Below are 15038 nucleotides of genomic sequence, written 5' to 3'. Positions count from 1 at the left end.
AGTATATGACAGATAATATAACTTTTTCATTGGTTACTCACATGCGGAGTTCAAATTCCACTACAAATATCCAGACCTTTTTTACTTTTCTTATTTACCAGTTTACTCACGTATTTAAAAAAAATTTAAGTTATTTTTTGTATCATCATATTAGGATGGCCAACTAGAACAGGTATTCGTTTATAATAAAGTAATTGTTTATAACAAGTTTAATACCGTAATTCAGAAAATAACTTAATAATATATTATATAATTTAAAAAATAGTAATAATGTATAAAAAAAATTACATGTCCATGTATATAAATTTAATCTTTTAAAAAATACTTTGAAGAAAATAATTATAGCAGTATATTGCCACCTTTTATTATTGTGAGGAAGTCATAGGTATTGTTGGGCCCAACTCAGGCACGTTATTTGCATGAATGGATACCGACTTTGACCACTCCCCAAAATTCCCGTTCCCATTCACAGCCTTCCTAGAAATAGGGAGGCAACAAATCTTGGTACAAGTCACTTCAAAAAAAAAGAATCTTCTGAGGAAACCCAAATCCATTTGGACATCGCTTATATAAAAAAAGGGGTATTATTGATTTCATTGGTTGTCTTGAATTTTATCGATCTGGGTTTGTTATTGGTCACAGATTAATTTCTTGATGTTCTTGGATTTGGGAGGTTTGATTGATGCAATTTCATGTGGGCAAGATATAGACCAATGGGGTTGTTTTGATTGAAAGAAGTATTTGAGTTTTGGATCTTGTTAGCCTTTTTATTTCAATTAACTTTTGCATCTGTTTGATGATACTTGTAATTGGTGAAGAAAAAGATAGGAGGCTTGTGAACATACGGTGTTGTGTTCTCAGGCCATTGTTTGAGCAAAAAGTTTTGCCTTTTTGTATCCCAAGAGATAGGTGGGACAAGCAGTTTTATAATCTACAGGGTGGATAGTATAAGTTGTTTTGATTTTTAGGCTCTAAAAAAGATTGTAACTTTGAAAAATGGGTTCATCTTCACAAGGGTCTACTTTGTCCAGAAACGTGGCAGGGCTTGTTGATGGTTCTTCTTCTTCTTCTGCTCATAGAGAGGTTTCAGTTTTTGATGGTTTGCCTATATATGTGAAGGAGCTTATTGCTGGAGGAGCTGCTGGTGCATTTGCTAAAACTGCTGTTGCTCCGTTGGAGCGTGTTAAAATACTTTTACAGGTGAACAAAGAGATGTGCTACCTAGCTTCCCTTGTTTTAATCTAATCACTTTTTGTGCTAATTTATAATGGATTACACAAACTGAAAGCCTTTTGTTTCATTGTATATTATGCTTCTTAGGCATTTTCTTTTGATGTTCTCTAGGCTCTATGCATTTAATTCTTAGAGAAGATAGTCTACTTGGAGTATTTATAAGTAATAATATATACAAGTTGACATTGATCGGGGGTTAGTTGGAATTACAACAACAACAAACCCAGTGTAATCGCCCAAGTGGGGTATGGGAAGGGTAGTGTATACGTAGACCTTACTCCTACCTTGTGAAGGTAGAGGGGTCAGTTGGAATTGGATGAATGAAAAGCAGTTACAACACCCACTCTACTAGTCTACTTCCATGAATGTTCTAAGGAGAGTTTTTATTTGCAGTTTCTCTATGTCGTTAGTTTTGTTTGTTTTTTGAATTGCAATCTATGTTTCATCAACTTCTCTGGTTTGTTTTCTATCCTTAGTTGAGCTTCTTGTGTTTCCACCTGAATGCACCTGCCAGCTGCTCATTGTGTGTTCTTTTCTCCCATTCTGCACGTGGCAACTTAATCTGGTGATTTGATGCCTTTGATTCCCTTTTAAATCATTATGACAATCCTAACTTCCTCCCCCTCGCTCTTCTCCTTGATTTTTATAGACAAGAACTGAAGGATTTCATTCCCTTGGAGTTTATCAATCTTTAAAGAAGCTTCTGAAGCATGAAGGTGTTATTGGATTCTACAAGTAAGTGTATATTTGATTTTAAAATCTAAAGTTTGTTGTCAAGGATTTTTTTTATTCATGACACCATGTATTGCAGAGGAAATGGAGCAAGTGTTCTTCGAATTGTACCATATGCTGCACTTCATTACATGACCTATGAGCGGTATCGAGGGTGGATATTGAATAATTACTCTGCCTTAGGAACAGGACCTGTCGTTGATCTTTTAGCTGGCTCAGCATCTGGAGGAACTGCAGTTTTATGTACCTATCCCCTTGATTTGGCCCGTACCAAACTGGCTTATCAGGTGCTTAATTTGTTAAAACTGTTTTTGTTTTTCTTCCTTTTCTTGGTGAATATCTGATTGTATTTGGTAGTTTTTCTATTTTGCAATAGCTAGTTTTGTGCATATTTTGCGCTTTTCCTATTGAAGTTTTTTCATTAACATCGTTTGGCAAAGTTGGAAATTGATCTGATTGAAAGCACTTACAAATAGCCTTGCTTTAGTAGGATGAAAAGCTGTTTCTGATTTTTTGACTTCATCAAAATGACAATATACCTTGTTACTTCGTTAAGATGTGTAGACCATTGTAGGTAAGCTGCCTACTTTATTAAAAACTCATGTAAACTAATGTATGATGGAGGAATAATCCCCCTCACCCCCCCCCCCAACCCCCCCCCCCATCCCCACCCAAAAAGAAAAAACACTCCACGATTTAGGAGACATCTGCTACATCAATCAGTAAAAATTGTATCCTGGTATCAGTTTGCTGCTTAAGCTTGTGTTTTGAGATAAAGACCGCAAAAATCATTTTGACTGATTCAAGAATTAGGTTAAAAAGAAAGACACTGATTTTGTGCTCCAATTTGGTTATTCTGTGGTATCTTATATATGCCAGAGTTACCTTCAAAAAAATACTTTGCACTAAGGATCTTCACGGATGGTTCTATATTCTCTTACTCTCAGTCTCATGTAGGTTCACTAGATCAAACAGATGAATTTTATCCTTCTTGAGTGTTGGCAACTTGGCATACTCGATCTATTTTCACGGTATTAAAATGTGTGGATGGCTATCATCTCATGTTCATCTTCTTCCTTTTATCTTTTTTTAGTTCAAGGACACAAGGGGAAATTTGGGGAATGGCATTCGACCAACTCATCCTCAATATAGTGGCATTAAAAATGTCCTAGAGTCTGTCTACAAGGAGGGAGGACTCCGTGGTCTTTATCGAGGTGTAGGTAAGTATTTATTGTTTCATATTGAAAAATGAACTGTTACTCCCTAATTGACTCATCCGCAATTAACTGGGTCATAAAAGGGCAGCCGGTGCACTAAGCTCCCGCTATGTACGGAGTCCGGGGAAGGGCTGGACCAAAAGGGTATATTGTACGCACCCTTAACCTGCATTTCTGCAAGCGGTCACATGGCAGCAACTTTACCCGTTACGCCAAGGCTCCCCTTCTAACTAGGTCATAAACCTTTAAAACATTAGGATCTAAGTCATGAAGCATGTTGTGCTATAGGCAAATAACCATAGGCACCAAATTTTAGATTGCATATTCAAGTTGAACTTGAATTTGATGCCAGAACTGGTCATTCTTTTTTTGATGAAGTATTACTAATTCCAAACAATTAATTATGGGTTTTATGGTGTTTCACGTACTTTGTAGTTTTTTATTCTTTACTGCAATGTTGAAAAAACTCTGAAACTGATGGAACATGTTTTTCATGTCACTTGTTTAATCCCCCTATAAAATATTTTAGTGATTGGGTATGAGGTGAAAATTTTAATAGGTCGAAACAGGTGGACTCAAAAGTAGAGATGAAGACTATAGTTTGATAAATTTGGGATTTCATATAACAATAAAAGAGGATCCTAGGTAAAGAAAATAGAAAAAGTGAGGTAAAATGTTTTCAACTATGAACAACCCAGATAAGGAAATGAGACAATCTCTATAAAAGAGTAAATTTAATTGTTCTTTTTGTGAAAATGTAGATTAATATCTCTCATTACTAAAATCTGTTGAGCCTCCCCAATTTTTTAATTTTTTTGTGGCTTGATGTCCATGGCTGTACATGCATTGTCTAGGCCTTTGCATTCATGGTTTATGGTTTTAATTCTTTATGAGTATCGTTGATGATCAAAATGACTCGATCTATATTCTAAATAGGGCCCACCCTTATTGGTATTCTTCCTTACGCTGGATTGAAGTTTTACGTTTACGAGGAGTTAAAGAGGCATGTTCCTGAAGAGCAACAAACCTCGATTTTGATGCGTCTCTCTTGTGGAGCTATAGCTGGTTTATTGGGTCAGACATTTACATATCCATTGGACGTGGTTAGGAGGCAGATGCAGGTATCACCCATTACGCACTCTCACGTGCCAATATAGCTCAATGTAACCTCTATACATCTTCTGTTGATTGAATTAGTGCTTGTATTAGACAAGTATTGGTGCAGATATTCTGGTCTGTCAGACCCTATGCCCTCAAAAAGTTTCTTGTACTTTGAATTCATGTCCATTCTATATCCAGGGCAGAGTAACTAGTAACTCTGTGCATCATCTGTGCTTCTGGAACTCCACCGAAATTTGAGTGATTAACTTGTGTTCATTTGTACTAAACCCCAAGTGGCAGCCTCACTGAATAATACTCCCATAGTTTCATGTCATGTGAACTTTTTGACTGGGCACAAAGTTTAAGAAAGAAAATTTTGGAGCTTGTAGTCTTATACATGCTTTAACATTTGTGTGGCTATAAAATAATGTCAGTAACAGTAAGGGTAAAATAGAAAGTTTAAATTTAAATTGTTTCTAAATATAAAATAGCAATATTCTTTCCAGAACAGACTAGAAGAAAAATAGTGTCACATAAAATGAAATTGAGGTATTAGTCAATATTGTGCACCAGCACTTCCACATATAAACGTAGTTAAGTTTTTGCACTCTTTTAAGCTATGTTGCTATGACTCCAAAAATACGGCCGCACCCCCGTCAGATCCTCCAAAAATACTTACCCGGTGACATTTTTGAAGAGTGTAAGCAACATAGCTTTTGCGCATGTACTTGTGCATATGAATCAATAAACTAAGCAAAATGTTTGTTTTTTTCAGGTAGAGCATCTGCAACCTTCAATGCAGGGGAGAGCCAGATATAAGAACACACTTGATGGCCTTTCTTACATTGTTCGTAATCAAGGTTGGAGACAATTATTTGCAGGTCTCAGTGTTAACTATATGAAGGTAATAAGTTCGTTTCTGTAGTAGCCTTTTTCGCTATAACTGCAATTTTTAACTTGTTCTTTAAAGAATTTCTAGTTTACCCTATCTTGAATGCTAATATATCTCACATTTTGGCACAGACTTCATTTGGGAATTGCGTTAAACTTTAATGGAAATACTTTTTGGACCTTGAATGCTGCTTAACTTCAGAAACAAAAAAAGATAAATGTGAATGACCGACAAAGCAAAAGCAATAATCCTGTGACTAAAACACAAAGCTTGTCCGACTACAGTGCTTTGAGAAGTACTTATTGAACGTTCACTGAAAGGATATCCTAAAGTTGATAATAAAAGTGACATTTCTGATAGGGAAAAGTAGACAAAGTATCTCTTATTTTTGAATTTTGCTACTGTTTTTACCTTTATTACTTTGTTGATTGAATCAGGGCATGATGCAGATTGCCCTACTATTTATTGGAAAAATCATAAGGGTGTTGCCTTTCAGGTCAATTTAGTGGGGTTCAGAAACAAAATAAACTTGTGAATAAATTGTTAGAATCCCCAAATTACCATTGCTAATTGTGTGGTATCATTTTGTTCATTTATACAATATACAGGATAAAATTTCCATGCCGTTTGGAAAAAACAAAGTCAGTCAGCCATTTATACTTGATCTCAAAGAGTATAGAGACACTGAGATATGAGATTTTGTGTTATGTAAAATATCACATTTAACGAGTCTTTTTGAAAAGATTATCGCTTCTGGATGACTTAATAAATTAACTATCCCTGTCATTTCACCACTCTCCAAATGAAAACTATCCTCTTCTCCTTCCTTTTCCCTTAATATACCAGTTTTCATCACCGTTCTTTTTGCTGTCGTATTCTGAATTACCTTAATCCGCTTCCAGACCACGAAAAATCACGAAAAAATTGTCTAGGAGAAGCTTTTTCTGCTGTATGTTCTGGAGAGAAGTCGTGTTATGCACTTCCTAACACGACCCAAATTCCTACCATTTCTAAATTTTGATTTGTTCTTGTTGCATTTATAGGTGTTTTACTATTTAGCAAATAGAGGAATCATGTCTTAGCATTTGACAAAGAATATACTGCAAGTTATCATTCCAAGACGGATCGGATCCACTGTTTAATAATTAGTTAGTGATGTACCATATTTTGGGTTGCTAGAATTCTCAGTAACTCATTAAAAATGTCTTTTTGTTTTGTTGGCAGATTGTTCCCTCAGTGGCAATTGGTTTCACAGCATATGACACAATGAAGGCATGCCTTCATATTCCTCCCCGGCAAAAATCAAAATCCATAGCTGCTGCATAAATGCACCCCAAATGGTGACAACAACTCACATAATTCTGCATAAAAGATTTGATAGTCTTGATTACCAACGCAAAACAAAAAAGGCGGCCGGTGCACAAAGTTCTAGCTATGCGCTGGTCCAAAGAATGGTCAGGCTATTTGGTCTATCGCACGCCGTCTTACCTACAGAAAATTTACTTAAAGACATCACTTTACTAGTCGTGTCTCTTTCTCCATCTTCCTTCTAACCAGTGCAATTTAATTCCTGATGTAAAAGTCTTATACTCTGCACAGTTTAGTCCTATTATACATTGACATTGTTTGACATATTATACTCCCAATCATTTGTGTTATATTTGAGCTGGATCATCTCTTCAAATTTAAGAATACAATTATAAACCCTGTTAAAATATGATATAAATACGTTGAAGTCATATTTAAGTTCCAAAAGGTAAGTTACATTAAAAGTGAATAGACAGACCTCATAATTTGAATCTTACTTATCATGGACAAATTTAGTAATTTGACTATCAAATTCAACTTAGGATAGTCAATTTGAGAGGGAGGGAGTTGCATTTATTGAATGATAGGATAGATAGTCAGATGCCTTACCCATTGTCTCATCAAACATCTTTTTTATATGTTGTTAAGATAAACTTTGATTGTAGTTTTGTTTGACCAAGTAAAAAGAATTAAACATCATCTTTTAACCAAGAATGTCTCTAGATAGAAACTTAAAGACTAGGCTTCCACTGATAATTGGAAGACAGATTCTTGAAAAACATTAAGTAGAAAGCTAAATAAGGATTTGGTCAAATCTCACATAACCTTAATCATCCTATTTTCAGAATTTATCCACCTACAATCTCTACTGCAATCTCACTAAAACCACTAAGCATAAAAGAAGTCATTTTGCAACCAAAGATAAATTCGGTATTTTTCTACAACGGTGGTGTCAAAGTCAACTAGTGCGCACCTCAACTATACTGCTAGCTTCCACCAGCACAAGCACCGAATTACTTCCATCCTGACTGAACAACTCAGGCTGAAGCTTGTGTCTACAAACAGGACAAAATGGCTGCCTGGACAGCCAAAGATCAAGACATTCGAGGTGGAATCCATGGTTGCAACCAGGAACCAACCTAGCAAGTTCCTCGTTTTCAATCACATCCAAGCAAATAGCACAATCATTGCCACAACTCAAATCTTTTCCAGTGATCTTAGGGAGTTTTTCAAGCTGCACATCAGAAAGTCCTCCTTTTCGGGCGGATTTCACAGGCCGAGAAGGGTGGTCACCACTCGTTGTTCTTGAAACTACGTAGAAGTAGAAGAAGAAGAGGATAACCATGAAGACGAAAGGCAAACAAAACAGTAGGTACAAAGAGACAGGCATTTTTTTTAAAAGGGAAATGGTGGAGTGAATTCCAAGATTTTGTTTAAATTTGTAAAAGGGCTCTCAGAATTTAGAGTGTTGTTTGATCAGAATTGTGTTGGCACTTGGTTCTTGATGAAGTGGCCTAGATGTGTCTTTTTCTTGAATTACGAGGTATAACGGCTGCAGTATTGGGAAAATGGAAGACAAAATAGAAAGAGGACAAAAGTGGTTGTTGCTAGTATTACCAATAGCAGTATTATTGCCAAAGAATAGTGTTTGAAACTATTTGTTTTTTACGAGGTGAGGAAATATTTGCAAAAGAAATATTTTGGACACCAAGTTTAAAATAGCAGTAAAAGTTTGTCTAGGGAGGACGAAATTGAATCAATTGCACCAGTAAGGAATAAGTACTTCAGATGAATCAGCATCACACCATTTCATTGGGGAAATCATCTACATAAGATGTACCCTAAGTCTAACAATTTAAGAAGATACTTTGTCCGTCCCATTTTAATTGTCGTGTTAGCTCTGTTCATATCCATTAGGAAAACAATAATAATAAGGTATAGTTTGCTAAATTACCCCTATTAAATGCTTTTTTTAGAATTGAGTGGTATTAAAAAGAACTACACTTCTTCAATATTAAGGGTTATAGTTAAAAACAATTAACAAATTTAATCTTGAATTCTTAAAGTGACAATTATTTTGGCACAAATATTTTGAGCTAAAGCGACGGTTAAAAGGAGATGGAGGAAGTCCAGCTATATATCAAAAGAACAAATAGAGGAAGTCCTTGACTTGTTTCTGCTATCTCTCTTTCCACTTAAACCAACTCTGAAGGAATATCAGGGTTTAGCTTGCAAAGCCAAACTCGTGTAATCGACTAGTTAACATGATTCTACTTGATTGATTTGGGAAGCTCATTACCTTCATCTGGAATTATCTTCCTGCCTTCTTGATTAATAAGTTTAACCTCCTGAATGATCTTGCCTAATGCGCAGTTCCAAAAGGGGCTGAGTTGAATTTGAAGTGAATTCAGAATCCACTCCATCTTCTAGGCCAAATATACAGCACACAAAGAAATATCCCTAAGCTCCGAACACTATCTCCTCCATATCATAGATTCGGCAACAAATTCCTCAGTAAGATAAAGCTTTTAAGACTACAATGTAATAAGGACTTCAATTTGTCCCCTGATTGAAACTCTCATATCAGCTTTGCAGTCTAAAACATCGTCCAGATTGTCTATGAAGGATTCGACAATGCCACCACTAGTTGATACTCTGTAACTTAGGGTAGATGGATGAAGATTTTCCCTTTTTGGACAATTTTTTAAAAGATATTCCATTTTTGGGACAGTTGGTCAAGTTGGAAGGTCTCATCCTGGACATAGACTTCTCTCATTCTCTGATTGAAAAGCTCGCTGTTTCAGATATTAGAATATGTTTTCATATTTTTTATCAAGAAATTATGTCATCATTCAAAGCGTTTCTTGCAATTCAGCAACCAATAAAGAGAAGCTTCTCTGCTTCAAATCCAACTTGCTGTGGGATATACCTTATAGGAAACCTTATGTAGGACTTAAGAATTTGAATTCTTACTAAATAAACTAGAGCTTCCCTAGAACCGTAGAAGAAACTACAGTTAGCTAGTAGAGCAACAGGTTGAGAGCTGGAAGGAAGAGCTTGTGGGAAACGGCAAACTTGTTTAGCTTCTACATAATTCTATAGCTGCATATGCACGTTTAACCAGCCAGCAAGCTACAACTATCACTCAAGGTTGCCAGTTACAACTGGAAAAGGTTGAGAACTCTAAACAGCATTTTGGATTATAGGATATCATTCAAGGTGTTGCTATCCTCGGAAGCTAAGAAATAAGTCACCCTGTCTCAGAGGAAGATAACAGAAGCGAAATAAAGATATTACTATATCAGTAGACCTCCATCCAAAAATAGCCTCTGTTTTCTTTGCAAAATTACTATAACATGCTCATCATACTACCTCCAAAAAGTATCATTTAAGTAATCATTATACGAAAAACTCAGTCCTGGGGCTAATTCAGGGTAAACAAACAAATGGAAACAGTTCCACTAACATTCCATGAAATGACACATGAAGAGTCAGAAAGATTAGCAGGGGAGGGGAGATCCACCGAAGCAACAAAAACAATGAGCAAAAACTAAGACATTCAAAAACAAAATCACAGCAACATTCTCGTACATTTAGATGACAAATAAGTTCTGCAATAGCTGACTTACGATATAAACTCCTACATTAAAATGGTAAGAAGTACGCCAAAACATAGATAAATGTAAAACAAAACTTATGCAGATCCGAACTAAGCATGTTTCCATCAAAACCACCCCCGCCAAGCTGAACCATCTGCATGCTTACAGCTTGTCCTCAAACTCAGACAGAGGAGTCACTGCCTGCTTCAAACCCTTCCTCTTGCGGATATCAAGGACGAGTTGATGAGCTTGTGTACCAGCATCCAATGGATCGGATGACATCATGTCCCAATGATCGAACACACATTGTGGGAAAGCTTGACCAGAAGTAGCTGCCCTCAATGTACCTGAGAATCCAAAAGACTCAATGACAGGAAGGTATGCCTTGATGTTGTATAGAGGGGTCCCGGGCCTCTGCATCTCCTCGAACACATGTCCACGCTTCTGGTTCAGAACACCATAAATGCCACCAAGGGCTTGCTCTGGAGCCTGAATCTCCACAAGGTAAACCGGCTCCAACAGGCGGGGCTTGGCGGTAAGCTGAGAAGCATAGATAACCCTCCTAGCAGTGGGAATAACTTGGCCACCACCCCTGTGAATAGCATCAGCATGCAGAACAACATCACAGACTTCAAAGCAAATACCTCTCATGTTCTCTTCAGCCAATGCACCTTCCTTGGAAGCCCACTGGAAACCAGCAACAACAGAATCCTTAATTTCATTCAGGTACTGAACTCCCTTACACATATCTACCACCATGTTGGGACCAGTTGTCTCTGGACCAAAGCACCAAATTTTCTTTGCAAGATCCTTGTCCCAACCAAACTCCTCAGACAAGATCTTGGAACGAACTTTGGGATCATCCCTAGGGCCAATGCGTCCATCGTCAATAGCCTCAGCAAGCCCTTCCTCCAGGGGTCTAGCTTCCATGTACAAACGGTTATGCTTGTTAGGAGACTTGCTCATCACAGTCCGACAAGACTTCTCAAGTACAGTCTCACGGAAGGACACAACAGGATCAGACACTATAATCTCAGCACCGCCCATGAAATCATCCTGCAAGTCCTTCAAGCAGATCTCAAGGTGGAGTTCTCCAGCACCAGCAATGATATGCTCTCCAGACTCTTCAATAGAACAAAGAACCATAGGATCAGACTTAGCCAGACGCTTCAACCCTTCAACAAGCTTGGGAAGGTCAGATGCAAGCTTGCACTGAACAGCAACACGCACAACTGGTGAGACAGAAAACTTCATTGCCCTGATTGGATGGGCCTCGACTTCCTTCTCATTGGTCAATGTTGCATTCTTGGTAATAAATTGATCCAGACCGACCATGGCAACAGTGTTACCACAAGGGACATCCTCAACTGTTTCTTGCTTCTTACCCATCCAAATAACAGTTCTCTGCACATTCTTAACATACAAATCCTTCTTTTCACCAGGTACATAGTTGGGACCCATGATTCTGACCTTCATACCAGTACAAACCTTACCAGCAAACACACGACCAAAAGCAAAGAATCTACCCTTGTCCGATGCTGGAATCATTTTGGATACATAAAGCATAAGTGGCCCTTCTGGGTCACAGTTCCTGATGGCATTGGCATATTGATCATCAAGAGGTCCCTCGTACAAGTTTTCCACACGGTATCTTTGAGCTGTGGAAGGAGATGGTAGATGAAAGATCATCATCTCCAGAAGAGCAGTACTTGCAGGAAGCCAGGTCTGCATCACACGCTTCATCAGTGCCTTGCCCATCAACTCTTTCTCCTCAGATTTCATGGTTACACCAAGCTTCTGCAACATTGGCCAGAGCTTATCTTTTTGATCATTCATGCAAGTGTTAATAATCTGCTTGATTGGCTCATAACAGAATTGAACAAACCCACGCTTGCATGTAGCAGACCCGGTGTTTTTGGTGGTCCACTTTTTGGTGGCAGGGTCAAAGAAGTTCTCACCCCACAGCCTTTCCATCATCTTAGACTCGTCAACTCCAAACTTGGAAGCATACATCTTGGCAAAGTTGGTGAGAGTGAAAGCCCACCCGTGCAATCCAGCAGAGAAAGCAACAGTACCTTTCTCGGGATAGACCTGGACATCACCGAGAAGGGGATCCTCATATGTAGCCATGATAACATTAGCATTCTCAATAACCCTGGAAAATGTCTGATAAGCCTCCTCTCCGTCAACCTGAAGCTCAAGGAAACACCTGTCCATCTTGTTAACTGTCAAGACAGGACGAATCCTTTCACCGAGGGCCTGACGGAGCACAGTCTCTGTCTGGACACAGACACCTTCTACACAGTCAACCACAACAAGTGCACCATCAGTAATACGGAGGGCAGCAGTCACTTCAGATGAGAAGTCAACGTGCCCAGGTGAATCAATGAGGTTGATGAGGTACTCGTTCCCATTTCTCTCTCCCTTGAAGTTCTTCAAGGATTCATCAGTCATCTGATAATATAGTGAAATACCAGTGGACTTGATGGTGATACCACGCTCAGCTTCATCTGCACGTGTATCTGTCATTCTGACATCACCTGCGACTTCCTGAGCGATAATACCAGCAGCCGCCACCAGAGAATCGGTAAGGGTAGATTTTCCTATCAGATCAAAGATAATCAGGTAATTAGAACCGGAGATGGTATGCTATTACCAATACCTAGAATCTGTTCTATGGACGGAAAGGAAAACTGGAGAAGAAAACTAATGAAATAACATTAAGCAAAACTGTACTACCCAAAAATATATAATAGTATGATGTTAATGTCAAGATTAACTCCAGGTGATCACTGCGCGATAATGTTTCTCTTATTAGACGTGAACAAAAAAATTCTCAAGAAAAACTATAATTAAGCAACATCGTCAGAATTATTTCAGTTGCTTACCATGGTCCACATGAGCAATAACAGACATATTACGAATGTTATGCTTGTAGTCCATAATGTTTCTAAGCTCTTCAGCTGTGAACTTCACCATCTTGAATACTTGTTAACTGTAACAGCTACAGAATTATTTATGTTCCTGACATTAGAAACCACAACACAAATTAGACTAACCAAAAAGATCCACCAAAACATAGTTTATTACTCCAAAAATAAGATCCATGTGGCTAAACCACCAACTATAAAACAGCAATCTAATCGAAAAGATCCAAACAGAACAACAGGTAGAACTAACACATCTCATATGCATGAAGGTTACAAAATTATTATTAGGTAGAATACAAACAGACAAATTCAGATGGTAGTAGACTGAAAATTCAAGTTCAATTATATGTATACTCAGAAAATTAAAAATAAATGGTTACACTGTAAAAAACACCAATCCACTAAAAGACAGCTCCATGCATCAGAGTCATCAAAACAACATAAAAAGCTAATTGGCAAGATACATACAGAACAAAAATAACAATTCATATTTGCATGAAACCTATAAAACCACACAGAGCAGAAACAGACTGTCTATTATTCACGTTTTTGCTCAAATACAACCACTAGTAGTCCATCATGCTTGCAAAATACGCAAACTAGCTACACAGTCTTATAGCATATATCTCCATAACAGATATCATCAATAATCGAAAAAACTCAATTTTAACACAAACACAGACATATATATGTATATACACAGACACACATATAAACATGTATGTACACACACACATACATATATCAGGAAATTATCAGAAATAAAAAAACTCTATCACGAGTTTATCCGAGAAAAAAGAGAACTTCCATAGTATTAAATGAACTCAATACCAAATCAAACATCAAACAGATTACACATCCTAAAACGAATGAATCCATAAGCTTCCAACTTACGAACGTAAAAATAAAAGCAACATATGAAAAACAACACGAACAGAACTGCAAATAAACAGCAGATCTGAGCTAGATCTAGATATATCAACCTATCAAAAGCACTACAATAAGATTCATAAAGATAATTCAATACAGATAGTGAATTTACCAGAGAATAGCGAAATCGCAACACAGATCAAACAATAATCGTGAAAAAAATTGAGAATCGGAAAGAATTGTATAAATCTTAGTCAGACAGAGAGAGAGAGAGTAGGGTCTTACTGAGTATAGAGAGAAGTAGGCGGCGACTATTGTGATTGTGAGACCTTACAATTCTGCCGCTATGATAAGCTGAGGTTTCGCATTGTGCGATGGTATATACCCTGTCTTTATGGGCCGCGGCTGATTTAGAGCCAGCTTTTTGGGCCCGTTACTATCTGGAATGGGCCTTTAGTTGGTCCATCTGAACTTTTTGATTGGCCCGTGGTCCAAGCAAGAGAAGACTCATACTAATCTAGAAGAATTAACATAAGAGATTTTTACATTCATATGACATATAGTAAACTATATTACCCTAAATGTTCATGTTTAGTAAATTACTTTACCTACACAAGTTTTGTTTACAAAATGTATACATTCTACCTTAAAAGGCTTCCAATCCATTATTAGTGTCTTCAATTAAGGGATTTAGTTACACCCTTTTCCTTTTTTCCTTTACATCATAATTCATAAGCCTACGCCACTTCAAACGGGTGGCTTGTCTCTGCTTTTTTATTTTTCTAATTGGAATTAGAAAGAGCCCCAGTCATACTTATTTAGCAAAACTCATAGAAAGGTCATCGTCGTTAGCCTGGCTTTTCGAATCTCTTAATCCAATTGATTTTTCTCCAAACTAAAAGACAGCTACCGTCTTTTCAAAAAAATACAAGGCTAATACCAAGATATATTTTTCAAATTGAACAAAAAAAAAAGAGATTTTCTTCTAATTGACACCTCATAGATTCACAAAACAATGCCCTTGCCTCCACTACAAAAACTTTTACATAGAGCGACGCTGCGCTACCATTCCATCTTCTCTGGTAGATATATACCAAGCTTATGACTTCTATACTAAATTGTAGAGTCTAAAAAATAACTTAATTGAACGTATACG

General features: G+C 37.3%; 3 protein-coding genes across 3 annotated transcripts; 1 reads left to right on the top strand and 2 right to left on the bottom strand.

The window, feature by feature from the left end:
* Nucleotides 443-6843, top strand: LOC109232924 (mitochondrial substrate carrier family protein P). Its single transcript, XM_019398617.1, has 7 exons — nt 443-1200; nt 1883-1968; nt 2045-2252; nt 3059-3185; nt 4119-4303; nt 5059-5187; nt 6400-6843. The coding sequence occupies exons 1-7, from the start codon at nt 997-999 to the stop codon at nt 6499-6501; spliced, it is 1041 nt and encodes a 346-aa protein (XP_019254162.1). The 5' UTR covers nt 443-996; the 3' UTR covers nt 6502-6843.
* LOC109233543 (E3 ubiquitin-protein ligase ATL23-like) lies at nt 7442-8906 on the bottom strand. Its single transcript, XM_019399430.1, has 2 exons — nt 8783-8906; nt 7442-7794 (listed from the first exon to the last, which is right to left on the bottom strand). The coding sequence occupies exons 1-2, from the start codon at nt 8904-8906 to the stop codon at nt 7442-7444; spliced, it is 477 nt and encodes a 158-aa protein (XP_019254975.1).
* LOC109232923 (elongation factor 2) lies at nt 10013-14254 on the bottom strand. Its single transcript, XM_019398616.1, has 3 exons — nt 14168-14254; nt 12971-13106; nt 10013-12685 (listed from the first exon to the last, which is right to left on the bottom strand). Exons 2-3 carry the CDS (start codon nt 13059-13061, stop codon nt 10245-10247), a joined length of 2532 nt encoding a protein of 843 aa, XP_019254161.1. The 5' UTR covers nt 13062-13106; nt 14168-14254; the 3' UTR covers nt 10013-10244.

The sequence above is a fragment of the Nicotiana attenuata genome, chromosome 10, assembly GCF_001879085.1.
Source record: "Nicotiana attenuata strain UT chromosome 10, NIATTr2, whole genome shotgun sequence".
NCBI classification, from domain to species: domain Eukaryota; kingdom Viridiplantae; phylum Streptophyta; class Magnoliopsida; order Solanales; family Solanaceae; genus Nicotiana; species Nicotiana attenuata.
This window is presented reverse-complemented; position numbering and strand designations above follow the sequence as displayed.

Coding starts and splice junctions, on each gene's coding strand:
- LOC109232924 (XM_019398617.1), top strand. CDS start 997: ATGGGTTCATCTTCACAAGGGTCTACTTTGTCCAGAAACGTGGCAGGG. Junction 2,253..3,058: donor GTACCAAACTGGCTTATCAG/GTGCTTAATTTG, acceptor ATCTTTTTTTAG/TTCAAGGACACAAGGGGAAA. Junction 5,188..6,399: donor TCAGTGTTAACTATATGAAG/GTAATAAGTTCG, acceptor TTTTGTTGGCAG/ATTGTTCCCTCAGTGGCAAT.
- LOC109233543 (XM_019399430.1), bottom strand. CDS start 8,906: ATGGAGTGGATTCTGAATTCACTTCAAATTCAACTCAGCCCCTTTTGG. Junction 7,795..8,782: donor GAAGATAATTCCAGATGAAG/GTAATGAGCTTC, acceptor ACTTCTACGTAG/TTTCAAGAACAACGAGTGGT.
- LOC109232923 (XM_019398616.1), bottom strand. CDS start 13,061: ATGGTGAAGTTCACAGCTGAAGAGCTTAGAAACATTATGGACTACAAG. Junction 12,686..12,970: donor TATTGCTCATGTGGACCATG/GTAAGCAACTGA, acceptor TTGATCTGATAG/GAAAATCTACCCTTACCGAT.